This window comes from Aquila chrysaetos, chromosome 5 (assembly GCF_900496995.4).
Source record: "Aquila chrysaetos chrysaetos chromosome 5, bAquChr1.4, whole genome shotgun sequence".
In the NCBI taxonomy this organism is placed as follows: Eukaryota; Metazoa; Chordata; class Aves; order Accipitriformes; family Accipitridae; genus Aquila; species Aquila chrysaetos.
In genome coordinates this window covers 61002085-61030032 of record NC_044008.1, presented here as the reverse complement: position 1 = coordinate 61030032, position 27948 = coordinate 61002085, and the positions used below count along the sequence as shown (strand labels likewise).

Here is a 27948-nt window from a genome sequence, read left to right as displayed (position 1 = left end):
CCCACAGGCCCGTGCCCCCTCGCGCGGGCGACGCCTGGCGGCCGGGCCGGGGAACGGGCAAGGAGCAGGCGCAGGGGGGGCGCTGCCGAGTACGGCGGAGGGACATCTATGTGCGTAGCGCCCGGCTAGCTCAGTCGGTAGAGCATGGGACTCTTAATCCCAGGGTCGTGGGTTCGAGCCCCACGTTGGGCGCTTAACTTTTACCCCTCCCTCCCTTTTTTCTTTGTATCTCCCACACACACACTCGCGCCCCTCACGGCCCTTCAGCCAACAATCGACAACCAAACCGATACTTTATCTCCCCGGCACTGGGGGGGGGGAGAGGCCTGGATGCGGGGTGCTCCGCCGCAGACCACAAGTCCCAGCATGTCACGGGGGATGCGGCGGGACGCAACGCGCCTGCGCGGCGCGGAGGGCGCTGGGGCCGGCCGCGCATGATGCGGCGGAGGTGGTGAGGCCCCCGCGGGGAGGGGGCGGGAGGAGGGAGAGTCACTTATAAATGGCGCCCAAGCAGGACCCCAAGCCCAAATTCCAGGAGGGTGAGTGCGGGGGGGAAGATCGCGGTCTGGGGGTTGCGGTGAGGGGAAGGGAGGGGCCCGAGGTGGGGGTGAAAGCTGAGGCGGGGGAGGCGAGGCCTGGTCGGGGGGGTCCGCCGGGGGGGGGGGGGGGGAGGCCGAGGCCGGGGCCGGCTCCTAGCGGGGCGGCGGCGGTGGGTTCCCGCCGCCGCATCACCCAGCGGTCGCTGGAAAGCCCGGCTTTCAACCCGCTGCTGCCGTTCGTCTCCTTGGTGGGTGTGCCAAAAAGAAACAAAGGAAACGCTTTAACGGCGGGGGCGGGGGGAAATCCCGCCGCCGTTTCTGAAGAGTCGCAGTCCGAGGAGATGTACCTGCGGCGGGGACACTGCAGAGCGAAAGGGCCCGGGGCGGCCGTGGGGGAGGCTCCTGAGAGGCCGAGTCCTGGCCCTCTTCCGTCGGGGCTCAGGTGGGGCCGGCCCTGGCTGGAGGCAGCCTCTGCCCTCGGCCAGGTCTCTCTCCTTTGTAATAAAGCAGAGGGTAATTACAGTGCTCCGTCTCGCAGTGCTTGTAGCTCTGAGGCAAGCTTTCAGTAAGGCCTTCAGCTAGGCCGGGTTTGGACTCCCATGTTTATGGTTCCTCAGCACAGAGGATGGTTTGGGTTTTAGCTTTCACTGCTCAGCCCTACAATGTAAGAATATGGGGAAGAAAATGAATTCCAATAGTCTTTGTCTTTCTTCCTGTTCCTCATCTTTCCTAGAAGAAGATGTGGGGCCTTCCTGTCCTCTGCTATTCTAAATATGCCTCATTTTCTTGCAGGCATGGACATTCATTGGCATTAGAACTGTTGGAATCTCTGAAGTCTGTCGGGATTTTTATTTTCTTGAGTCTGAAACATGGTCGTTATTTGCTTTTCCTTGACAGCGCAGTTAGGGATCCTTATGCAGGAGGATTCACAGGGGCAGTGTTTGGACTACAGCTGGCAGTTGTGGGGGAATCCATATTTACAACAATTTTTTTTCTAGATGAATAAGGGTTAGGATGATGCTTTTCCTGAAACTTATTTTGCATACATTTTGGTTTTTTAGATAATGGTTGTGGTTGATACTAATATAGGTAAATGAAAATGCTAGACAATGGTAAATGAAAACTTACGTCACCCTTTCTTCTCTACCTGTCCCTCACTTTGGCTTCTAAGCAGGACTTTCCACAGGATTGTGATTTATCTTTAAAAGTGCAGTTTGCAGCAGAATGACTGGAAGCCGGCCATTCTGGGTAGCTTAAACAACACTGTAATTGTGTATGCTTCATGGCTGCTTGTGTCCGAACGTTTTCAATCGTGCATCAGCATTCCATGCCGCGCATTAATACCAATGCTATTATTAATGTGCAGAAATAATCAAGATTTTAATGTATGATTTACATTATAGTAATTAACGTGAAATCAGGTGAACTGCAGAAACTAAAACTTAAGTAGAATTCCAGGCTAAAATTATGTTCACAGCTGTAGGAATATGTGCAACCTAAATCTAGTACAGAAGTTAAAAATTTTAGCCTTTTCTCTGCAATGTAAATGTGTTTGTCATCTCAACTGTGACATTAAAAAGGGAGAAAAGTGCTGTGAATAAAGCTTCCTGCAGGCCTAGAACTTAAATGCTTTATTGTGGCCCTTCATAGCATGACAAATGAAAATTATTTTAATTGTAGATTTTCAAGCTAAGTGTACATTAAAGAGTGATAGGTAGACTTAGAAGTTACCCAGATTGGCATTTTTCACAAAGCAAAGGGTGAGGAGGAGGCTGAATTTATTGTGAAAACCTATAAGAGCTAGGAAATAAAAATGTCAAGCTAGAAGTATGAGTACCCCTTAAACTGAAGGGGCTGATGTATTTATGCAGGCATGAGAAATGAGATCAGCATAGGGGCAGCTAAGAATTAAGGGTTGTAGGTACTTCAGGTGTTCTGCATTTTGACACTGATTTTCTTTTTTTTTTAAGCAAATACAAAAGTGTCTCAGATATTGGATCCAACTTCCGAGTTGCTTAAGGCAGTTTTTTTTTCTTCTGCTGATGAGACTGCTGTGTTTTCTGGTCTGTTCTGAAGGTGCTAGTTAGCCTGCAGCTCTGATGTGGATGGGAAGGCTTCATTGGTAGTTGTACCGTTGATCCACAGATTGAGAACCTCTTGTTTCTATAAATACTCTGCATGTAAAACACTCGAAGGAGTGGGCAGTTGAATTCTGACTTCCCCGAGCTTTTCCTCACATGAAGCTTTTTGATGGTATGGTGAGACCAGAAGACATGCCCATTCAGAGCCTAACTGGTGTTTGAGCAATGTGTGCTGGCCAGGTACCAGTGTGGAAGCCATTTGTATGCAACAGAAATGCTCTGTGTAGCTTGGCATCTAGGGATGTTAACAGAGCATGTTCCAATATTTTCTACCAGCTATTTCAGCTAAAGAGCTGTTCTCCTACAAATACTGTCTTTGGGATAAGGAATAGGTGTGGGTGTTCTGCTGCAGTGGTGGCAGTGTGTAGGAGAGAATGGTCTGTAGGCTCAGAGGAGAGGCCTTGTGCTGGGAAGGAGTGAGAGCCTGTTAGGCTATCATGAAAACAGAAGAACCCTTTCTGCAAAACTTGAGATTCATGTCCTGTTTTTTAAAAATAAATAAAATAATTCTTGGTAACTGTGAACACCTTACCTAGAAAGACCTTGCACAATAATTGAAACAGAGAGATGTGTTTTCCAGTAGCACTAGTGAGCGCTATGACGCATGAGGATAATAATGTAACTTCTGATTGTTAGCCCTGATTATAAAGACATTTTCTTTTTTTAAGTACTGCATGTACCAAAATGGGCACTTCTGTGAGAATCTTTCCAAGTCTTTGTCTTTCTTGATAAATTTTACAAGTTGAAATACATTTTTGACCTAGTTGTGTTCTTAGACTTTACTGTGAATACTTGTTTCAGCTTTATGGAGAGCATGGGATCCTACAGATTGGATAATAATGAAATCTTAAAACATGAGCAGTTCTTTTCAGTCAACGTAAGAATGAGTAGTAAATTTATAGTTGCATCTTGTTCAATCAGAGTCTGGATGTGTTAGATGAAATGTGATAGTAGCCATGCTGGTTGAAGAGCCTGTTGCTGTTTCAGTTTGTTTCCCAGTCTTGGTGGTGAAATGGTGTGTCTGAATCCTCCCTCATCTGCTTCAAGCAAAACAGGTGGTTTGTCATCAGCCACCTGATAAACTGTGTAACTGCCCTGATCCTGCCAGCAGTGTGTTTTGGGAATGACTGCAAGAATTGCTCTGCCCCCTCACCAAAAAAAAAAAATAATTGAGCTGTGGGGATGTTCAATTTCTGTTTGCAGAGCGAGTGTCTGTTTAGAGTCCATCTGGTTAAAAGTTTTATCAATGTTGTGTTATGTGTCTGTTGGATAAAGAGGAAAATAAAGCCAGAATTGAACAGGATTCAAGTTAATGGTACAATGTGCCACTGACTGTATTTATCACTTGAATATGCAGAAAGCGGTTTTGAAGAGCAGAGTAAAATTTACAATGGCGGGTACTTTTAAACCTATAGCCCATGAACTGGTTCTTCCCCGCCCTAGTCGTTCCTGAGCTGCTCGCAAGGAAGAAGACATCCGGAGTTCTATTAACTGGTGAGATGGCCTGCTTCTGCACACCTCATTGCCAGCCCAGTCAGAGGACTGAATAAGTACCTGCATATGTGTACTGCACAGCCTGCACATGGTGACTGTGAGAGCTCTCTTCTGTCCTGCGTGTCCTGGAAATAGTGGCAGAACTGGATGTGTGCTACATCCTGGAGTGTATTACACAGCTTGTCTCTCTGAAAATGTGAGGTACTGCAGCTTTCAAGAAGGAAACATCTGTACTCAGATATCCTGTGCTAAGTACATTCAAATTCCCACAACATAACTGCACAATAAGACCTTGCCATTGAGGGTAAAAAAACAAACAAACAAACAAAAAACCCCCCAAAACAACCACCAAAAAAACCCCAACCAGACTGAAGAACAATCTCTTCCTACTTAAAAACCACAAAGTGAACGATTTTTCTTGCTGTTGCACAAACCTGGCATTCTTCTATCCCACAAGTAGGATGGGGAAACAATGTGGGGATCTCTCTCTTCCTGACTTCATTGAACTAGAAATACCAGGTGGTGTACCTCCTGCAGGAAAAGGCGCACTAACAACACTTGCTTTCGTTTGTGTCAGAAGCTTAAGATGCAGAGGTGACATCTCTTATGAGAGATAATTTCCTGCTCTGAATCAAAATGCAATGTCATGGAGACTAAAGAATCCCTTACACTAAGACAGTTTTACCTGCTTACTGCTTGAGTACTTAGGCTGAAGTAGTCCATTTGTATAGAGCCAGCGTGTTTTGGTGTCTGCATCTGAAATTCAAGGCTTTGAAGGAGTTCTCTGTTGCCAGCCTTGCAATAGAATGCAAGGGTGCCTATAATTTGAATTGACAGTGGCTGGATGTATGAGCAGGAATGCAAGTTTCTGGTGCCAATCAGCCATTCTGCAGAACTTTGGGCAGGCTTGGACATTGTTTGCATGCAGCTGTCCTTGCACGAGTGCTCTTCAGGGAGTCCTCAGGAATCTTTGCTTCATGGCCTAAATAATCAGAGCTCTGATCCTCTTCTGTACAAGAGTGAATTTGCTTCTCAAACACCAGCCTGCTTCTCAAATCAGTATTTGCTTTTGAATTTCTTCCTAGGTTGACACTAGGTTCATGCTGTCTTGTATTTGATGACATATTTTACAGAAATGGCACATTGGTGGTGTTCTAAGATGTTTATCTGCAACTTTCTTTCAGGTGAACGAGTGCTTTGTTTTCATGGACCTCTCCTTTATGAAGCAAAGGTATGTGTGGTTGCTTACTGCTGCAGACAGTTCTGACAGTTCCCCAAGAAAATAAGAAATTGTACTAGTTTACCTACTGTGCCCCACTAGATGGGATTAAGGACTAAAACTAAAATGAACAAAAACCTGATAATGTATGAAATCAGTTTTAAATCCTGGAGCTCTATATTATAGAAGAATTTCAGAAAACCCAGTGGTACTATGCAGCTGTTCTGGTTAACTACTAAAGCCTGGGTGGTCTTAGTGTTGAACATCTGATACACCTGTATGCCCAGAACACTGGAAAGCATTTGTGCCCATAGGACTTGGTGCTGGTGCTAATGCATGAGCTAGTAAGTTAGCTGCAGTTTGAGCTTCCTCAGAGATATAGGTGGCTGAGTACAATCAGTGGTCTTCAAATGGAACAATGCTGCAGGAGATAATGCTGGATTAAAGTGACAAAGGAAGTGGCATTCTCAGTTCTGGGTTTTTAACCGCAGAAACCATGCATTGCAAATTTGTGACTTGGAGGAGTATCCCTACTGCTTCAGTTGCAGACTTCTGCTGCATGCTTTCAATGATGTGCATTTATTGTGGGCCATAAGCAGATGTCACTGCCATGGCATCTGTTTTACTGAAGGTATAGCTCCTAACTTGACTGCCTGTTTCCACTTCCTCTGAAATTGAAAAAGAGGGCTTTTGTAGCTGTGTGGATTAGAAGACTTGCAGAAATGCCTGGGGCACCTCAAACAGATTTAAATCCATCCGCTTTTAGGGTCAGTAAATGTTAACTGATGGGACAACTTCAGAGAGGTGGTAGTAGAGAGGCAGCTAGAAACGCTTGATGTCTCTTTTCATGCTATCAGGAAATAGTCATTCTAATGTTAAAATAATGTCCAGAGCATTGACAGGGGACGTACTTGTCTAAAACATTTTCTTGAGTGATTCTACTCTGTTCTCTCCCTTGCTCTATAACTAGAGGACAAGTTTGTTGTGAATGTATGCTCAGAGTGTTGTCTTCTGCCAGTGCCTGTCCAGGTGCTAGTACAGAGAGGAGAGCAATCAAGGCTTCTGTTTCTGTGCAAACAAACTTCTGTTAGCAGCAATCTTAACTCTTTGGTCAGTTAAACAGCCCGGAGCTGCTACAGCGGTGTGCTTCTTCACGCTGTGCTGTGCCCCTCTTCTCTTTTACACAGAGTGGAATGAGTGTTGCAGGAACTGGCTCTGCCAGCTTGGTGCTGGAAGGGACTTCCCATTTGGCACAATAGCTTTTGGGTGGCTATTTATATTGAGAGTCTGGATCCTTCTGGGCTCCTGAAATGGCAGAAGGAACTGGGTTTAATTTTACAAAGGTTCTTTGTAGGTAGTAATGAATAATAACCTTAGCTTTCCTCCTGTTCCTTTGATGTATTTTTCTTCTGTGATTCTCAATACATAAGTTTTGTTCCTGATGACCTTGGCTTCCTGTAGCAAGATGATGAGAGAAGCACTCATTTGTGTTAGAGTAGCATGAAAAATTATGGCAAACAGTAACTATTTGTACATCTCTGTACAATGCAGAGTTAAATGAGATTGACTTAAGGCACTTCTAACCTCCAGCAGGAAGGAGAAGATTTTGGTACAGAAATGTATTTGAATCTTCTTTTACTTCATGCTCAGTTCTTACATTTTTCAGAACAAGTAGACACTTTTTAAGCATGCAGCCTGTATTTGGCTGGCTTTTAACTTCAGGTCTGTCAAAATGAGCCACTGGTGCAGTAGTATAGTAAACAGGACTAGGATATCCTTACTCCTAGTTGGAAGTCTGGGTGAGAATGTGTTTAAGTTCCGTATATGGCATTTTGGAGATTAGTACTGAAATACGATGTTCCTCTCTAGTTGACAATTTTTTTAATGGAAGAGGGTATACCACATTGAGGTCACCACAGTGGTCTTGAGAAAATGTTGTGTAGCAGAGGGCTCTGCCCTCTCAAATACTTAGGAGGTGACTCAATTAGCATGGCAAGAAAATAGCAATTATGACTTCTATGAGTAATTTTTTACTTCAGTGGAAAAAATCCTAAAAAAGGGACTAAAAGCTAGAGCCAAAGAGGGCGATTCTTCATGTTTTATAACAACCTTGTTATTTCGTTGTTAAAGTGGTACAGTGGCGCCTACATCTCAACATCTCCAGAACAAGACTTGATAACTTTCTGGATGAAGTGCCAAAGCTGATGGATTTAATTTGGTATAGCCAAGAAGTTCAGGGGCACGTGCTGGGCACATAATTAAACTAACTAGGGTTATGTAGTTTCTGTTCTGGGCTGGTTTTGGTTTGGTTTGTTGTTTTGTTTTTGTTTTTTTTCAGGAAGAGTCATGTCTCTGGCTGTGTTTTTTCTTTTACATGAATGTGGTAGCTTGAGCTCTTATGTTCCAGACTGCAGGGGCAGGAGGAAGTTGTGTTGTTACTGGGCAGCGTGCACAGTTGTTCCAGCTCACCTGAACATATTCCTCCGAGCGGAGGCAGGGTCTTGCAGGCTGCGAGTAGGTCTGTGCTAAACTGTAAGGCAGAAAAGTTTGTGAGGGACACTTCTGAATCTGAGTGATGCTGTGGAGTGGTTGGAGCAACCCTGTTACATATGTGTTCTCTCTTCTAATGGTCTTGCCTTAATATCAGTGTATGAGGAAGTTACTCTATTCATAGGCCAGTCTTTTGATGGAAATAACTGTTTTTATTTACCTCATGTATACATTCTTAACCTAGAAAAAGCCCTTACTGCAAATCTTTTTACTGAATATAATGCTCTCTCTGTGGCTGTAGAGATCCATATTATTTATTTTACTTTTGAAGACTCCTCTACTTCAGCCAGCTTACCTGTCTGTGAGGTAGGGGCCTGCATGTGAACAAGCTCTCTAGTGAATGGCTTTTGGCTAACCTGGGGGTAGTGAAGTGACTGCTTGTTTACTCTTCTGGTCATCCTCAGGGGTTTCTGATCCTTCTTGTGAATGAAGGTGTCCCTTTGGATAGCTGAGTAGAGTCGCTTGTTTGCCTAGCCCTTCCAAATCTGTAAATAGGCAGTAACTTGTGTTAGAGAACTTACTTTCTGCTGTGAAATAGCTGCTGGTATTTCAGTCGCTTGCATGGAAATCTCTGCATGCTTAAACTCTGAAAGCTAAAAAAGCAAAGCTCATTCAGATCTCTCTGTTCTCATTGGTACTGACTGAACTTTCTTCTCTGTTCCAGTGTGTAAAGGTTGCCATAAAGGACAAGCAAGTGAAATACTTTATCCATTACAGTGGTTGGAATAAAAAGTAAGTATTGCATAAAATGAAAGCAGTATTTCATTGTCCTTTACGGGGAAAAGGCAAGCTTTGTCAGTTTGAATGTGAGCTTGATGGACTAGCACTACCATGTCCCTGTCCTTCGGAGATTTTCTGAAATTGACCTAAACGATTTTTATACATAAGCCAATGATTTATAGTAACACAAAGAAAACATTGCCTAACTAACCCTTCAGAGCTTTGTATAGACAAACTGGCTTAGGGTGTCAGTAGACTAATGGTGATGCTTTATAGCATTGTTTGTTCAAGTTTGAAAATAGTTACTGTAATTTCTCCCTGCCAGCAGTAGCTAGTACAAAAACGTCCTTATTATGTGTTGGTAGGAGAGGCAACCCCTACTGAGGTGGAGCAAAACTCTACTCAAATACACAGTGGACTTTACTTTTATACCACTTTTGGCAAAGAAGTTTGGTAGCAGAAATTTGGAGAAGCATGGCTTACTGAAGGCTGTGTTCAGAATGGGAAAGGCTGTCGATTTTAGTCCTTCACAGCAGCAGGCTTAGCCTGTATTTCAGCTCTTGCCTCTCATGCTGAGGTAAAGTTAGAAATACTTTTCCCTTCTGCAAAAATGGTAGGATTCTAGGTGAGAGAGGCTGAAGAATAAAGGCGTCTCCATGAAATAAATGTTGAGCCCATTAAAGGTGAATACTTTCATGACATTATTGCATTTATGTACTTGTCTTTTTTTCTTTCATTTGAATTCTGTTCTGCCACTAGGTTTTGAACTTAGGAAAAGTGGAGGGTTTTTCTTAGCAATTAAAAGCTTCAGCTCTTCAGACTCCAGAATTCTTTTCAGAGCGCGCTTTCCTGTTTTGTTTCATTTTAATGCTGCAGACTCTAGAGTGAAGACTCTTAGTCACCAGTATCTTGATCTCACTGACATGACTAAAAGCTGAACTTCATGTTTTAGTATGTAACTTTTTAAATGCATCCGCACAGCCTCCCTGCCGAATGCACAGATAAATGTTTTATTGTAAACACTGACAGTTACAGGGAGTGTAATTGGTTCTTCTGGTGGCTGTTGTATATTAATGAGGCAGCATAAATTTGATACTTCCTTTCCTTGTTTATCTCTGATGAAGGGTGCCATAAGTGATGTCGTGACTCCTGCTTTTCTTGCTTGCGCTGTTTGAGTTTTTTTTGCCTTCAAGCTTCCAATTAACTACATTAAAAGTGGCGTTGCTGCAAGATCTAGACAACTGGGGCAATATGACTCCTTAATCTTGGTTTCTGTAATTATGGTCCTTTGTTACTTGTTAATTGCTTGACTTCTTAATTTTTTTGCAAATATCAACAGTTAGGATACTAAAAAAGTTTCTTCGTCATACAGTATAATGTGCTGCACAGTTACATAGCACTTCTTTTGAAGGTCTCTTGCAGCTGTACAGGCAGGAGTAAGACAAGTGGCTTAAATATCTGACCAAAGCACTAACCTAAAAACATAGTCTTAGAATGTGTACAGCTGAAAATGTGTTTCTCTAACTTTTGGATGCTAAGCTTGCCTTGTCTTAACACTCTTGAAGACCTTGTACTTCTTGTACACCTCCATGTTCTAAGGCTGGCAGCTATTGCCATGAAATGAAAATGACACAGAACTCTCTATATAAAGAGTTTTACCTTGAGTACTTCAGAATAACTTGGCCACTTTTAATGTGTTTTATTTGAAATAAATTGTCAGATTGCTCAGATTATCCACTCTTTGTCAAAGTGGAATTCTTGCTCGTAATGGCAATTTCCCCAACACCTGTTCTCTTAAATCGTTCACTTCAGATTCTTCAAATATTCATGCCATCTTGGTTTCCTTCACAGACAGAAATCAGAGCTCTTCTTCTTACAGTAAGATCTTATTGCTGAATTTGTTAACCTATAAAATGTTGGAATAGATAAAGGAAACTTGCTTCATAATATAGTTATGGCTACAGGTGTCCCATAATTTAGCAAGTGTAGAAAATTTTTATTTTCCTGAGATGCTTCTTTTAAATTAAAGACAGTCCCCTCCCTCCTAAATTGCCCATCCTTCAAGTTTGGGAAACTCTTTAGAAATGGCTGAGGGTTACATTTCCCTAGAAAAATCATGACAGCTTCAGTAAGTGGGGAATGCGTTTGGTAATTTACACTTTCAGTTGTGCCAGTCCATGACTTGATACAAAAGCAGAGTTCAGTCTCAAATTCTGTGAAGCTTTTAATTGACTGTTGCTGTAGAATGCAATTATGTAATGTTTTGAATGATCATTTGACTTTTTAAAATTTTTTTTTCAGCTGGGATGAATGGGTTCCAGAAAGCAGAGTGCTCAAATACGTGGATACCAATTTGCAGAAACAAAAAGAACTTCAAAAGGCCAATCAGTAAGTATTTTGTTAAAAATCGTTGTCAGTAAATTTTTTTTATAGAGCTTCCATCCAACAACTAAATATCAAGGGAAGTTAGTGAGTTTAAAAAAAAATAAAGCCTTCAAGAGGTGTTCATATGTTCATTTATTCTTGAGATGCTTTGGCTTACAGAGGTGTTCTGATCTTTGTCCTCTAGCAGTTTAGAAAGAGCAAGCTGCTACTTAATTTTAAAATGGTGACTTGAGGTTTTAAGGAGGAGTGGGTTGATGAAACAGAGAAGCAGCCTGACTAACTGCAAGTATATCCTGTAATGTGGAAATCAGGTGGCTAAAAATGACCCTTGTGCAGTATCCTTAAAATATATTGTTAAGTGGTAAGGATCTTCTCAGACAGCTTCAGGATGCCTACAAATACCTTGATTTTTATGAATGCTAATATTGTATTTCTTTAATAGAAATGCTTTTATTGAGAAGCTGGTTTATATTTTTCAGAAGCAGTGTGCTGCTTCCACATGATTCAGAATAACAAGGATGGTGAGAGGGGGAGGAAATGGGTGTCCATACTGCTAAGTGTTGTATGAAGAAGACTAAATTTTCTTGGTATTGAGTTGAATTTGTTCCTGCTCGTGACGCATACTGACTCGCAAAGCCATTTACTAGACATTACCTAAATGTTTTGCATAACCTGTTACCCTTTGAGGGGAAAAAAGCTTCTTTTTCCATTAAAGTCTTACTTACGAATTTACTCTTTTTTTTAAAGGGAACAATATGCAGAGGGGAAGATGAGAGGTGCTGCTCCGGGCAAGAAGACTTCTGGTCTGCAGCAGAAAAATGTTGAAGTGTAAGAAGCTTTTTAGTTAAAAACAAACTAACAAAAACAACTACAAAGCAAACAAACAAAAAAACCCTGAAAACAAAACAACCCACCCAAAAAACCTCCCAAACTTTTGCTTGTCAGTTTTACTATTGATCTTTAAATAGTATTTTTCTTAGAATGGTTCTGCAGGCTAAACTACGTTACTTCTGACACAACGCATACAAAAGTTGTTTCGCTTTTGTCATATCAAAAAGGGCTTTGTTGAAGTATTTTATTAAAACTGCCTTATTAGATTGTGCAGTGTTTAATACCGAATCAAGGTACTGAGTAGACACTAACACTGTGCTTTTTTGCGCTCTATTCCTCTTAAGTTAGTGAACTGACATTCAAAAAGTGGTGAGTCCTCTTAAGGCTTGTGTGTCTCAGTGAAATCAGTTTCTATATAGAACTTTACAGTTCGTGCAAGCACTTTTGAATAAAATCCTTAAAGTACCTTGCCTTCTTACTGTACAATTGTTAAAACTGCATTTAAAGAGTCTTTGTTCTTCTGTTTTTGATAAAACTAAACCCATATGCTATTAAAAATGGTTTTGCATCTTAAGAGACCAGAAGCAAGCTCAGACATTTATAGAAAAAATAATTTCAGGATGTAACTGTCAGTTTTCTTTCATTCCATCATTTTTGTTTTTCAGAATAGGCTTGCATGGTGTTATGTTTAGATTTCATGCAATCAGTACAGCTCTACCGCTCTTTGCTCATGTGCCATGAAACTCTTCTGGTGGGGATAGTACTACACTTAATTATGAAGATGGTCATTACTAATGTGATATTTTGAACTCCTAACTTCATTTATGATTCTAGTCTTCATGAGGAAGCTGCTGAAATGACGTCAATTCCTACAGAGAGCATTTGGCAGCAGCCTCAGATTTCATGTCTCATTTATGGGCAACTTTATGTTACAAAATATGTATCATTGATTTGAGAAGTGCAGCAGTAGTGGATACAGTTGGGTTTTTGGTGGTGTGGTGTGTTTTGGTTTTTTTGGTTTGTTTGTTTTTGTTTTTTTTTTTCCCCTCTAGATCCTGAATGCAGATTTCACTTTGGGATTAGTCAAAGCCTAGCCAAGGCTGTAAATTGGTCTCTGGGATGGGGAGTCCAATGGATCTGGCCATAACGCTGCATGCATGCTCCATTGTGGTCTTGTCGCTGTAGGTTCTGAGGTGCTTTAACGCCACCGGTTTGGTGTGCTCTGTCAGCTCAGGATGGACCTCTGACAGGGACCTAGACACCTGTTTGTCTTCATTTGGGGGTGGCAAAAAAACCCAAACCAAATGTCTGTTTAGACAGTTCATAATGAATGTCATTAAAATCTAATTAAGCAGATCTAAATTATGACCATTACTAATTTGGCTGCTTAAGTGGTTGTTGCACCTGAGTCTCCTTGCGTTTTAGTCAGTGGGAGTAGAATTAATTTCATGTGTAACTTTGACACAAGTAGTGATGACTCAATTGTAAATGTCTACAATTTGCATTACAGAGAACATCCCAATAGTAACTTCAGGATTAGGGTTCCCCATACTGTCAGCTTTAGTCATCTTGGTAGTTCAGGCTGATTGCAGTGGGATGAGTTGTTCTCTCTGGCTGAGTAAATGGTAAATGTTAACCTGTGCTTGAAATCAAAGTTGGCTTAATCCTCTCAACAACACCTAATAATGTTGCATCCAAGGGAGACCCACATAGTAGAAATGACTTCGTCTTAAGCCTCTGGGTAACTCTAAAGCTTGAAAGCATATTACCAGGTCTGTCTTTACTTTCTGGTTGAAACCAGTTGGGGAAAGGGAGTGGCTTTGCTTTTTGCTGTCATCACTAGGTTGTTTCCAGCATAGCAAAAGAGACGGTAACCTAATTCTCTAAAACTTCTGTTTCAAGTTGATTGGAAAAATTAATTCCTTGATGGTGGATTTTCAGAATTGTAAAGGGGAGGAAGGAAAACCTGTCATTAGAATAGCAGTCTTGCATTGTGAAAGTTATTTATAACAGGGTCCCATATGCTTGTTGCACTGATCTTGCTCCTAGTCTCTAGCCATTATCAGCATCCAATGCATCCTTCTAAATTAGACCTGTGCTTCTTTCAACAAAGTCTCCCTATTTTTCTTCCCTATTTGGAGGCCGAGGGAGAGGAAATACTTTGACTTATCCTAGCAGTGATGCAGGGTTGTGATACTGATGTATTATTGACCAAACTACTGCTTCTCACATCCTGCTTACCGTTAAAGGCAAGATGGCTTCTGAAAAATCTCAAAATACAGTTCCAAAATAAAACTTCTGGATTGTTCTCTTGTTGTAAATCTAAGGTCATTGTAGATACATAAAGTACTGATGGTGGGGAGGGGGAGAAACTGATCACACAACTATTCTAAAAGGGTAACACTGTCAACCTATTTGGGCCTCAAAATTTACCTTTTGTAGCATTCTTGGAGGATCACACAAAGGGAAAAGTAACTTGTATTTTGAAACTTATTCTTCAGATAGCCAAACAATAATGGAAAGGAAATAACAATCTAAGCACAACTTATCCTCCACGAATGTTCAGTAAGACTATAATATGCTGCTAAAAAGGTAAATTTTTGAATCTTAAATAGATTCTCTTTAAGGCTAAACACTAGGTCTGACATTCTTTCCTTAACTCAACCCCCATTGTGCCTAGATTTTTCAGACGAGATGGAGCGCATACTGTTTGCTGTTTGGAGACCCCTACAATATCGACGCGGTGAGTTAAGGATGGATTGTCAAACCAGGATTTTCATCCTGAAATCCAAATCTCCATGCTTTCATAGATTTCTCTTTCAGAGACTCTTAAAGTTCTCAGCTGTAATAATGTAAGCTTTGGTAGCAGTTCAGTTAACAATTATAAGTACTGCAGTATATCGTTTTGGTTTTTAAAGCCAGTATGGACCACCTCTTTTTAGTTTCTCTGAGATGTATACCTTTTCAGTTGGGATAGGGTACAGTATGAGTAGTCAAATGCATTCAGTGTGTCCGCTGTTTAAAAAGAAGTGGAGGACAACTGACTTCAGATTTTTGAAACTGGATAGTTCTAGAGGGTTACAGTTGGTCTGCATGTTCACTGCAGCCTGGAGTTCAGCTTCTGTGGAAATCGGTAACAAACAGCACTGTCTTCTGTAAGTCTTGGGAGCAAGGCTGCTATGATAGATGGTGTTAGAAATGTGAGGTTTGAACTTGGTCCTTAATGTGCTATATTTTTATTGTTGGCTTGAGTCTGTTCAGAATAACTGTTTCTGTAAACTGCAGCAACTGGTTCAAAAAGCTTTTGGGGCTATTTGTAAGCAATATTTGATGAAATAGAAATATGCATGAAATGCAGGTTGTATACATTTGTTTTTAAAATAATTATTTTAGCTAGAAGCTATCATAGAAAAAAATTTTTGTATGGGTATAGCAGTTGCCAAAAATGAAATAGAACACTACAGATACTGGCTTCTGCAGACTGTTTTATATGTTGCTCTGCTGAACTCCAACTTCTAAGAGTTTACGCTACCTTTTGTGGGCCTAATATGATTAACTTTCAAAAAATCAGTAAACAATCAGAGTTAACAGATGCTTGGAAAATAAGAAGGGCAACTGAGAGTGTTCTGGAGGGAAGATAAGGCACTGAATAACAAATTTGAGAATAGCATCTGTTTTTAAATGATACTATATGCAAGCAGTCTCATCAGAGATGCTCTCAAAACACTATCTCAACTTGGGAGTTACTGTTTTTTCTTCTAATAGAAGTCTTGTTCTTCATCTGAATGTATTACTCAGAAGCATATGCTCCTGCTGCTTGTCTCTTGTGGCATCCTCTGCTATCTTTGGCACAGCTAGTAGCTCTCACAAGCTACTTCCAAGTCCTCTAAATGTCAAGCAGCATATGAATATGTCTACATGCCAGTTGTCTAGGGCTGTAACAACATTAGAATGGCTACACCGGCTCAAGCTGGAGATTTTCCTAACCTGTTCTGCTCTCTAATGGTCACCAGTAACATGTGCTTAGGGATAATCAAGTGAGTCAAGTCTAGAATGATGCTCTTCCCCAAATAACCTTTTTGCTTCTAGCAGTCTGCAGTTAAGGGACTTTAGAGCTGGAGGCTGTATCCATCTATGTGATGGGTTTAATAACCCTTTGTAGGACTCTCTTGTATTTATCTAATAATGTCTGAACCGTTTGGACTTCTGGAATCCCCGTCATCTTGTGGCAGCGTGTTCCCATTTTAATTCAGTACTGTCTGTGTTGAAGAGGGGAGGAAAGAGGATGACTCCTTCTGTCTTTTTAATGTCTGCTGCTTTGGGCTTTTGGTCTTTTCCATCTATCTTGAGGAAAGATTGATTAGTTCAAGCTTTACCTTTTATTGCTAGTGATACCTCTACCACATTTCCCCTCCTCTTCCTGTCCAGTTGTCAACTTGAGAAAGCCCTTGTCTGCCTGGTTACTCGTGGTATAGAAGTTGTTGTACACTACCAACTATTCTTTGTTCTCTTTACCTCTTCTAGTTCTATTGTGTGCCTTCTAAGGTTAGGTTGCCTGACCAGGCACAGGAGTCATGTGTATATAATCCTGACTTTTCTTTCCATCCTTTTGCTAATAATGTTTGATAATTTAATTGAATCTTCATAGGAATGCTTCTTCTCACAGCTAAGTTAGTGACCAAGCTGCATGAGCAATAGTGGCTAATTTCACGCTTTTTTCCAACATACTTATTTTTCACACTTGAATCTTTTAATTTTTTATTATTATACAGCTTGTATTAGGAGAGACTCTGATTTCATATAGCTTAGTTACAACTGTTGTTTTATCAGTAAACTGGCACCTGCTCTCCTTTTTCTGGCATTTACAAATGTATTGAACTCAAATGCCTGAGACCAAGTGGTAACTACCTTCATTCTCTGCTGCTCATATCTTAACCAGCTATAGTAGGGAGGTTCTGACAGACCTCTAAGTTCCTTTAAAAGGCACATGGATTTGGGGAAAGTAAAATACTTGTTATTGTCCACAACATTTTTATCTGCCAGGTCGTGGACTAACTGTTGTGGAGTAAGTAAACCATCCAAAGTCTTGTTTTTTTCCTGATGTCATTTGTCTGTGTTGAATTCTATTTTCTAAGCTATTTTTACTTTCTACTGACAGTTTTCTAGATATGTCCAGAAGACGCTCCAGTTTAGAGCTCTGAGCATTAACACCAACTCTTGTACAAAGATTGCTGGCTTCTTGAGGTGGTATCCAAGGTTCTGTGACAGATACTTAAGATTATCTTTCTTCTGATGAATCTCTGTGGAAAGGTGAAGTGTAATCTTTCAGTATGTTGTCTTCTATGGCATCCTCTTTAGTCTTACCATTTGATTGTGTACACACTCCTGTTTTGGATACTGAGATTGGAAGTTCAGTATTGGAAGTCCATGCTCTTGTGGCATGGATTGCTTATTTTCCTTCCAAGTCTGTCACTTTTGATATATAGCATTTCAATGTTGTGAGCTGTTCTGTAAGCTGTAATACTGTTTGTTTTCTACTGATTATCTTGTTTCTGCACAATTTCAGATGGTTATATCAGTAGTTCATTTATTTTTGGCTTTCTAATTCAGCCTCACATTTTGATCCCCAATAGTTGAATATTCTTGTTATAGCTCTGTGTTCCTGTTCTGCTAAAATAGAACCCTGCAACAAGGGCTGGGTTAGCTTCTCACCAGAACTGGTTGCTGGCCCTGCTTCTTTGAGGAGGTAATGTCTGACTACAGTGGGATGCATCCTTTAAGTTTGAACTGCAAGGTCTTTAGCACCTTGCACTTTTGTTCAGTCTTTTAATTAAAACTCTTTCCACAGAAGCCTCCTTGAAACCTCCATGCTGCTTTTTAGTTTTGTTGTCAGTTTTCAGTGAAAAATGCTAGTCAATAGAGAAATATGTGAATGAAGAATAGCAGCTGGGCTGTACTTGCTATATAACGAGAAGTCAATTTAAGTTTTTGTACCGCTTCTATACAGCGGTATAGGGCTTGCAGTTCATAATGTAGTTGTGAAGTGGCACAAACAGATGTGTTTTAACCTATCCTAGATATGATTCACCTTTTTGTGTCACTTCAGGACTTGCCTTCCATTTGTCCTTGCAGGAAGACATTATCTGCCATCATGAGGAACACACATGGTGTTCTTCAGCTGTATGTCTCAAAATGAGTCTGCTTGGTCTGATTAATGGAATCTAGTTATCTAAGATGTGCTGCTCATCTTGGGCTACACCTTCTATCAGTAGGGCTGTCCATAACCTCTGTGATACAGATGCTGCATCTTTCTTCTGGATATCAAGTGCACTGCATGCTGCAGTTACTGTACACAACAGCAGCACTTCACCTTGCACAGCTGTCTTCACCTCGTGAAGAGTGTTACTTTAGACAGTCTGCTGTACAGGCTATCAAAAGTCTGCCAAATGCTAATGTTTTGTCTCTAACCTTAGCTCTTTCTGTTTGTTCTCTAACTCAGATTTGTCTTTTAGACTTTGCAAACAGATGGCTGTTTTGACTTGAAGCAGAGGCATATGACTTGAAATATAAGGAATGAGGTGGGAGAGCACAAGCAACTGCCTGCAATGGTTTATGCTAGACTTTGTGCTTCAGTAACATAGATGTGGTTTACTGTCCTAGTTGTGGTAGTTTAAGTACTTTATATTCCCTGTCCTGATTTTTTTAAGACTCTGCTCCTAGACTAATGCTTAACATTATTTTTATTTTGTGACTTTAAGTCTGGAAAGGACTCCCTGTTCCTCCGTGTTGACTCTAGGTTTGGAAGAAAAGACTTTCTCTTCAATACAGAAGTCCATTTTCAGTGACTCAGCTTGGCAATTGTTCCTTCTTCCTGGAGAGAGATGATCTTTATTCTGCCCACAGTTTAAGCCTAATGGTTGTTTGACTTGAAGCTTGAAAAAAGCCTTACTCTTCTTATCTTCAGACCTTCCTAGAAACCCTACTTCCTGATTCAGATAAACCCAGTTCAAAGCCTGAATACAAGAGTCACTTGAGATAGTGGTGAATTTCCAAGGAAATAATCTTGTACTGGTAAAGAGTTTTATCCACAAAATCTGCCATTTTTTTGAGAGGTTTAACTGGACTCCTATTAATAGTGAGCAAATTGAAACATGACTATATTCTTAACCATTTTCAGAAAATTTTAATTAGTAAATATACAAAGTTCAGATAATAACAAAAATACCTGTTAGGACAGTTTAATTTTGTCATTGTTACTCTTGACCTATCTGAATATTTATGTGTCGTGTGCATTGTATTTCAGGTTTCTTTTAAAATTTTTGGAAGTACAGCTCTTCATTTGGAATAAAAATAAAGGCTAAGGATAGAGACGTTAGAGAAGTGTGAAGTGTGTAAATTAGAAACAGTAAGTGTTGAGAGAAGCATTTGGAAGAAGATAAATATTAGGGACAATGCTATTTAGTACTGTTCCAAATGTTTCTAATAAGTGGCAAGTGTAATCGCGATCTCCCCTAAAAGTTGATGATGGAATTGTAGGCAGTCCATGCAGCTTCATGCATATAATTCTGATAGTGCTATGTAAAATTCCCTCTACTGCTGTAGTGGTAAACCTGTGTGGGTTTTTTCAGTACTTTACTGGAAGTTAACTGAGATTTATCTCATAATTCCCAGCACTTCCGTTTCCTTGTCCCATATTCTGTCTCAAAGTGATCCCTGAAATACAGAAATAAACCACTTACAACCTAGTGTAGTTTTCCAAGAGCTCTTGGAAAGTATGAAACATCTGTAGATGTTACTTGCGTAAGTGTCAGTCAGTACTGTTTTTAAATACTTGTGTTCTTGGCATGCCTTCTGGGGTTTTGTAGGTTTAAATTTAGTGATTTCCCCCCCAAAATGGTGAATTCTAACCAGTTACATGAAAAATCTTGTAGTGTCGTAAGTCTGATGCTAAGTCATATCTGACATTTCTTTCATGTGCTTTTATCTAAATACTCCATAGGCTACTGAGTATTCATTCATTGTTCTGAACTTGGTGGACAATTTTGCTGGCTTTCTACTTTCGATTCTTTAAGTACCACTATTTTTATATTTGCAATAATTTATGTTCTTCTTGCAGGAAAACAAAAAAGAACAAACAGAAAAGTAAGTATGCCTTTATTTTGTATATAAGTGGATATCCTTAGTGAAGGATTCTTAGCTGGAATAAGACCTTAAATCTGCCTCAGTTAAGTTTACCTACTATCACCTTGTGTTGTTCATCTTGGACTTCAGATGCCTCTTCCTCTTGGTCAGGAGGAATGCATACTTTTCTGGTTTGTACACAAACTACTTGTTTCAGTCTGTCAGGATTTTGACCCTTGCAAATTAAAAGCAAAGTGTATCTCCGTGGATCTGTTGAAATAATTTCATAAGTCAAATTTATGTTTCCTTGTTGAGATGGAGATGTGGCATATCTGCAAAGCTGAGCTGCTGGTTCCAAAAATTCTTCTGAAGAACATTACAGATACTGACATATTGGTTTGGTTTCAGTGCAGAAACCTCCATCTTCAGATTAAGTGTAAATACAGCAGTTTAAACTGTCACAAATATGTGGGACTTCCAGAATACAAGTAATATTTAAAACAAAAACACAAGTGAAAAGGTGACCTGAGAGAAGTCTGAGTCTTACTTTTAAATCTTTCTTTTAAATCTTTCTTTACTGGTATTTCTTACTGACTTACTAGATTTGTTAAGCAACATAATGTCTGTCTTCTGTACAGCTCCAGGAATTGGAGAAGGGAGCAGTACCAGTGAGACTCCTCAGCCTCCTAGGAAGAAGAGGGCTCGAGTAGATCCAACGGTTGAAAGTGTATGTATTTCTGATTCCCTCCTGATCCCTAGGATTTTTGATAGAAAACAGGAAGGTTGCTTTGGTCAGAAATACAGGCAGCAATATTTTTTCCTGCAGTATAGCAGTGTGAAATGCTACAACTTGCAAAACTAAGGTTCCCAAGTGGCCTTGAAAAATCTAAGCTATTTCCTTGTTCCCTGTGGAGCCTACAGGAATTACTGTAGTAATTCTTCAGTCCAGTGGTGTATGTCAGTTGTGAAAACAAGGAATATGGGTGATTCTTAGCTTGGACAGTTATCTGAAAGCAATTAGTCTGGCTTCACTTTTTTCAGGAAGAAACATTTATGAACAGAGTTGAAGTAAAGGTGAAGATCCCAGAAGAGCTGAAACCATGGCTGGTAGATGACTGGGACTTGATCACCAGGCAAAAGCAGGTAATTTGTCAAAACAACAATCTGGCCATATATAGGTGAGGACACTAAAACTAGAATTTCATACCCTCTTCAAGTGCAGTGTAGTGAAATCTCTTGTGGAGTTTGACAGCAGCCTGATGGCTTACTTGACAGTTCTTATTCCAGTGGGATTTTAACCAAAGGTCACCTGTGAGTAGGACTGTGGCTCAGCAGAGTTGCATGTAAATTTGTAGAATAGACTTGGTCTAATCAAGCATAAGCTAGAAAGGCAAATAATTTTAAATACTTACTTAAGTTTTAAGTGTGATGTTAACTCTATGCATTCTTGGCCTGCTGGTAGGTTTTGAACAGTTTACTTAGTTGGCAGAGAACTGGTCTGTAGGAACATCACATGTGATGCCTATTTTACCTCGGCTCCTTCCTGCCTTGTTTACATGTTACTGCCAGGTTCAGCAAGTATCTTAAGTTGTTCTACAGCTCTGACAGAAAGCTGCCACTTAGGATAGTGATTCTTAACTTCTGCCAGGCTGGATCCATATAAAGCTTCCTGATACAGTAAATTAAAGTTTGCTTTCCATTTTAAAAGTATAAAACCCTTTCATGAACTTAAAAAGTATTAATGAATCATTACTTGTTTCTTGTATGAAACCACTACTAAAATTGGCAAGAAGCATAGAAAATACTGTTGAAAACTGGTTGTTATTGTTCAATAGGCTGCAATTGCATGCTTTAACTTACTGCTGCTCTGAGGTACTGTCTCTGTTCTTGCAGTCCCAGACATGTAAAAATCTTGTTCAAGTCCTACGTGGATAAGGCTGAGTTTCTTGGTGAATACAAATCTTAGACTTGCATCAGCAGTAAAGGTGCTAAGCACTGCTGTGTGTTATGCTGACTCCAATTCTGGAGATTTAGGGTTTTGTGGTTGTTTTTTTTTCCCCCGAATGTCTTCAGACTGTAGTGCTCTTGTGAAAGGAAATGGATAAGTGAACTGGGTCCCATGCCTCAAAAAAACTCCCAAGTATGTGAATTTGCTGTACTACTGAGCCTTGCCATATACAACTGAACTAGTGTCTGTGGGTACAGATGGTCTGTGTATGGTGTTAAAGGTGGAAGTTAATCCTTGGTGAATCATGGCTGGGAATATTTTTCTTCAATTCTGTAAGCTCTGATGTAGCTCTAATATTCTTCAGACTGTGCAGGCAACAAAACTTTCTGGCAGGTGCTTGGCAGGCTTATTTGCTTTGCAGCTATAGTAGTGCCAGGTGCTGAACTGTGGATGTAAGAAGAGGAGCAGACAGAAGAATAGGCAAAAATGGTCACCATTGCTTTTGTAACTGCTGTGTGGCCTGGTGTAAGCAGGTCTGTAGGGGCATGTGTGTGCTTTGCTGCGTACCTTTGACTCTTGGGGTGACTTCAGTAGTTCATCATCAGGTCGCTGTTGAGCAGTGTAAGTGTTAAATGGAAACATGGATATATTCACTGCTACAGGATTTTTTTTGTACGCACCACTAAAACAGTTGGGTGTTCTTTAATAACACTTAACATCTGAACCTGTAAGTTTTATTCTAGAAATGTCCTTATGTATGTTGATTTAAATTTAGCATGCAGATATAAATGTGTGCATAAATTAGACAACTCGTATTTGCTCGGTTTCGCTTCTTGTGTAGCTCTTCTATCTTCCGGCCAAGAAGAACGTTGACTCCATTTTAGAGGATTATGCAAACTACAAAAAATCACGAGGAAATACTGATAACAAGTAAGTGGTGGCATTTCAAACGTTCAATATTTCTCTTGCTGTTGTTCGACCTGTATTTCATGGAAAATTTAGTAAGGTTCTTAAACATGTCCCAGCCCTATGTCAAGCTTCATGTTCCAAGACCAAGGTGATAGAGGAGTTTAGAAACTGTTGAGGAGGTAATTCAAGAATGCAGTTCTGCTTTCTGGATATTATTTCTGCTTCCCCCATGTTCCTTAGGCCTTTCCTAAAGGAAGCTGATGAAAGTCAAGTGAATAGTTCTCCACCCCTTCATTCTAGCTCAGGCTTCCTACTTTGGGTGAATAAAGTTATTGGCACTTGTTACGTACGAGCTGAACAAACTATCAAAAAATCTACCTAGCAGATGAGCAAAGTGTTACTGTATGGGTGGACTCTCTCACGGAGGTAGAGGGGTGGGGGACAGGGAGGTAGATGATGACTTGTTAAAAGAATCAGATGGGCAAAGCTAATTACTTTGAGGTGATAGCTTTGAAGATTCTTACTTGTAATTACACCAGCTGTCCAGCCCTGACAGCAAACAAGGTGTGTTTATTCTTGAATGAAGCTTCCCTGTTTTAAAGGGAGGCAAACTAGAAATGTGAAGTTATTTTCTTCCATTCAAGAGGAAGCATATTATTGACTTGTCAGGGTGTTTTAACATTCTTTTATGTAATTGTCCTAATGTCTGTCCTAAATTTGTTTGCAGGGTGGAGTGAGGGTTGTACTTCTCAGATGTGCAGTGTCACTGCTAATTCCTATACAGTTATTCTTCAATTAGTTGTGAAGTTGGAGGCCTGCAGGAGTTTGAGAGGCCTAGTTAGAAAGGGTCAGTTGCCTGAAATATTTGGTGGCTGTCCCTTTCCATTAAGCAGGAGTTCAGTCTGATTACTTAAAGTAGTATTGCACTTTTAAACTGGTGTGAGTTGGGATTAACTTTGGTTGAAAACAGAAGAGTGGGTAAGTGTTCTTAAAAATACTTACTGTTGCTTGAAAGGACTCTCTAAGAGTTAATTTCTTTCAGTGAGCAGATGACTAAAAGCAAGGCTTTTCTTGGTTTGCCTACATTCTTACCGAGTTCGGAACAGTCCATTTTTAAAGGAGGTCTTGAAATGCGTTGCTCCCTGTGCTGCACATTTTAAGGTCTCCAGGCAAATTTCCTTGAAAAATCTGAAGGCTTGTGAAAGATCTTTATGATTTTAATGGACTGACCAAGCCGAGTCTCATCTTGTGTCCATCCAGTCACTAGAACAAGACTTGCAGCGTTTTCTCTGTTTACCAGGGAGTACGCAGTCAATGAAGTTGTGGCTGGAATTAAAGAATACTTCAACGTCATGCTGGGAACTCAACTGCTGTACAAGTTTGAGAGGCCCCAATATGCCGAAATTTTAGCAGATCACCCAGATGCTCCAATGTCTCAGGTCTATGGTGCTCCACACCTACTGAGGTTATTTGGTGAGTATGATCTCCAGAGATTGAAGAAGAGCAGTTAGAAGTATTTGAATGCTTCCTTTTCTTGTCTTGAGACTCAGTGGATGTGAACTGCAGAAATTTGACAAGCAACTATGAAAAATGTGGTTTCATTCTTTCCTTACTCTGTGTACCTAAAATGTTCAGAGCCACTCAGGGATTTAGAATGGAAATGGATTTTCAGTAGTCTAGTTAATTTAGGTGAGCTTCTGTATTTTGGAATAGACTCCTGGGCTGCTTTTATATGCTAACTGTAAGGTTCTAGACTGTACTTAAATACTTGTTAAAGCTGTTGTTTGTAACTAACAAGTACTACTTCTTTTGAAACAGTACGAATTGGAGCTATGCTTGCTTACACTCCTCTTGATGAGAAGAGCCTGGCTTTGCTGTTAAACTATTTGCATGACTTCTTAAAGTGAGTACTTTTTAAGTCTTTCAGCAAGAAAGAAAAAGTTCAGTAAGCACAGACTTTTATAATGTGGCCTATTTTCAGTGAACAATTGTTATATAACAGAGAGAGAGAGAGAGAGAGAGAGAGAGAGAGAGAATATCTATATCTTGAGCCTGTGTGTGGTATCTTCACCAAAGATTGCAGTGAAGCTTTCTCAAACTGCTACACAGAACATGAGTAAGACTGGTTTTAATTTCTCTCCAGTTAATAGAGATATAATAATTGCTAGTTAGATGTGTGTTTATGTATCTGTTAGTCTGCACTTTTAAACTGTCTTGAGTCTACTACTTGTTTCAAAATAAATGTTGAAGCATTTATTTGTAGTTGCTATAAAAAGCAGGTAACAATTACAGCAAACTAGTAAATTACACAACAGTTACTCAACAACAATTGAGCAAATGTTAAAAACAGATGGACCTTACTAATGTTATTTATGGGACAGACTGTCATTGTAGCTTTAGTGCACTGCAGTACCCTGTGGTGCTGTAGACATGTTAGATCCCTGAGTCCATTCGATGAGGGGTAATGGCATTTAATGCTTATCTTCTGCTATTGCGCTTAGTTGACCGTTGGTTGTTTTGCTCTAGCCATCATTCAAGTTCCATATTTATGCAGACAGAACTTCATAGTGTCCTACTCCTTGTCTCTACCCCTTTGAGTACCATCAGTAGTAAATGGATTCTTGGTACAGCAGCTGACTGAACCTCAAATGTAAACTGTTTCATCCTATCCTGTTAATCTTAACCTCCCTGTGCTCACTTGGAGCCAGAGTTGCATGACAACTTGTCTGGAATTTTTTTTTTTTTTTTTTTTTGTGTGAGCTGTCAAATCTTTAATTGCTTTACACAGCTGACTTTTTAGTAGATACATGTTGGTTTTCTACTCTTGAAATCATGTTTTATGGTCTCGGTAAACACCTAGCAATTAGCTTATGTGATGCTAAACAATGGAGACTTTAGGCAAGAAGGTAATTTAATGTTTTCGTTACTTTTTATAGGTATTTAGCAAAGAATTCCTCTGCATTGTTTAGCGCCAGTGACTATGAAGTAGCCCCTCCTGAGTATCATCGGAAAGCAGTATAATACTGTGCTGCTTGACAGTGAAGTGATAATTGGATCCTTGTAATACTGTCCACTCTACATCTTGTTCTTCACCTTTCTATTGCACATGTCTCTATTGCACAAATTATGTAAACATAAAGTGAATAAAGTTCTGTGTTTAAAATGGAACTGGTATTTGTAAGTTCTGAAGATTTCTTGTCCTGAAATGGAAGCTTGGAGTTTAACGGGAACTCTTTGGTGTTTCTGGCTTGCTACTGTTGTTTGCATCAATGGAATGTAAAAAATGCATTATGATACTTCATTGTACGAACTCTTCAGTGCTTGTAGGTCTGTTTTGACATTAAGATTTGCTTCACTAACCTGCTTTATTGTGTAGTAATGACAAATGCAGACTCTCAGACCCATGGGGCTTGTGGTCACCTAGTGTTGGTGCTATTGATTAGTCTGACTTTCAAACCCATTTACTTTCTTGGTGTTGGAAGTAAAATGTTTGGTCCATAAATGTATGCTTTTATTTAGGTGGTTGAAGGACTGTGACTTTTTTATATTCTAACAATAGGAAAATGCTTTATCATATTGTAGTGTCTTGGAAATGTTGGTCTTTCAAAGAGCTGTTTTACAAATCTTCAAATAAACTTTTTTAATTTCAGATGTTGTTTCTAATATTTGTATTTGCATCAGTCACTGCCTTTTGACAGTGTCCTGTCAAGTATGATCTAAGTGTATTAAGTGTAGTATAAAGTTCTGCAGTACTAACTTGGAGGTGCTGCGTTTCTTTTTAATCCTAAGGACTAGTAGTTAAAGCCCATGCATCCAGTTCTAGTGGGGAAAGTGGATTCTTTTTCTGTGGGATCATTATATAGTCTGTAAGTAGTGATAATGCAGTTTTACTACATTTGTTGCAGAATTCTTAAAAGGCTGCTTCTTAAAAGCCTGAACCCTGAGAACACGCTTTGCCTGGCTTCTGTCAATCATTTTCCCATTTTAATTCAATTTTCCATGTATAGTAGTATCTTACATGGTAAACTGGAGGGCAAGTGAGGTGTGCTGTGACTTGTATTGCTTGGGCTGCTGTTTTTAATGTCTTTCTGGAAGCTGTTACTCTTGCTCCTGATTCTTGACTAAGTACCATTGCGAAAAGAGCTGTGGCAAAAGCTGAAATAGGTGGTAAGAGAAATTTGAACTAATGCTGATAGGAGAGGGTCTGACACTTAAAGGTGCCTTGTGTATATTATTTTCATGGGCAGATTTGTGTTGTACTTGGCTTTGAACTCTCAGTATCAGGTGTGTAAAAGTTTACTCTTGATGTTGCAAGTTCCCTGCAAGCTTACACACTTTTTCTGGGAAGGTCGCTAATGGAATTAGCTCTGAGCTGCACAATACATGGCTTACACTATTGTGTAAGTCTGTCCTGTCTAGCTTTTGTTTCTTTTCCTTGCCTCCCTGTGTATTTCCCAAGGCAGCTTGTCTGTGCTAGGGCATCATGAAGTTACAAACTTGCTATTCCAGCCCTCTCAGCCAAATTCTGTCTGGGAGCCATCTGCTGTTCAGGTCTTCTGTCCACATCTCCTTCTGCCCCAAGGCCTATTAAGAAACTCTTCTGTAACAGCTCATTTACGTCAATTTTATGGTAACTCCTTTCTGTTTGTAAACTGTGCCTACACCCTTTGTTACTTAGAAGCTCAGAATTCCCCAACCCAGTAAGAAGGGAAGTCAGCTACACCAAATTCAGTACATTGGGTTTGCTTTGCCTGGCAAATGCTTTCTTACCTTGATTCTGCACCTGTGGGACAGGATGTAGAGTTCCCCTGTAAGTGGTTTCATCTCCTGAGTATAGCAAAGCATTAAAGTCTCTCGGGTGCAGTCTTCATGCCTTTTGCCAGGAGGGCAGTGCTGTTTGGGGCGAGCATGGGAATGACGAATGAGGTTTTCGGTCACAACTATCAAAAGCATCGCATGACTTGGCTGTGGTCTAAGTAGTTGCTATTTCTAGGCAAAATACCAGGTTTTAATCACAGATGTTATTGCAGGAAACCACAGGATCTGGGGATCTGAGAACAGCTCTGCCAAAGGGCTGGTCAGGTGCTGGTG

At 40.2% G+C, this 27948-nt stretch overlaps 1 protein-coding gene and 1 non-coding gene across 8 annotated transcripts; both read left to right on the top strand.

Moving 5' to 3' along the window:
- The first annotated feature begins 119 nt into the window (after positions 1-119).
- Positions 120-192, top strand: TRNAK-CUU. Its single transcript has one exon. It is a non-coding gene; the product is annotated as a tRNA-Lys (tRNA).
- Positions 193-388: 196 nt separating this feature from the next.
- Positions 389-26506, top strand: MORF4L1 (mortality factor 4 like 1). 7 transcript variants are annotated; one of them, XM_030014337.1, is made up of 14 exons: positions 389-539; positions 5359-5405; positions 8608-8675; positions 10476-10541; positions 10965-11051; positions 11796-11876; positions 14560-14622; positions 19996-20021; positions 20639-20727; positions 21042-21143; positions 22790-22878; positions 24158-24330; positions 24676-24760; positions 25794-26506. In XM_030014337.1, the coding sequence occupies exons 1-14, from the start codon at positions 500-502 to the stop codon at positions 25876-25878; spliced, it is 1101 nt and encodes a 366-aa protein (XP_029870197.1). In that variant the 5' UTR covers positions 389-499; the 3' UTR covers positions 25879-26506. The 7 variants fall into 7 exon arrangements, with proteins under 7 accessions (XP_029870197.1, XP_029870200.1, XP_029870204.1 ...); XM_030014339.2 differs by having other exon boundaries at positions 403-539; positions 10515-10541; XM_030014340.2 differs by lacking the exon at positions 10476-10541 and having other exon boundaries at positions 401-539.
- The last annotated feature ends 1442 nt before the right edge of the window (positions 26507-27948 follow it).

Coding starts and splice junctions, on each gene's coding strand:
- MORF4L1 (XM_030014337.1), top strand. CDS start 500: ATGGCGCCCAAGCAGGACCCCAAGCCCAAATTCCAGGAGG. Junction 5,406..8,607: donor CTCTCCTTTATGAAGCAAAG/GTATGTGTGGTT, acceptor TCTCTGTTCCAG/TGTGTAAAGGTTGCCATAAA. Junction 22,879..24,157: donor CGAGGAAATACTGATAACAA/GTAAGTGGTGGC, acceptor TCTGTTTACCAG/GGAGTACGCAGTCAATGAAG.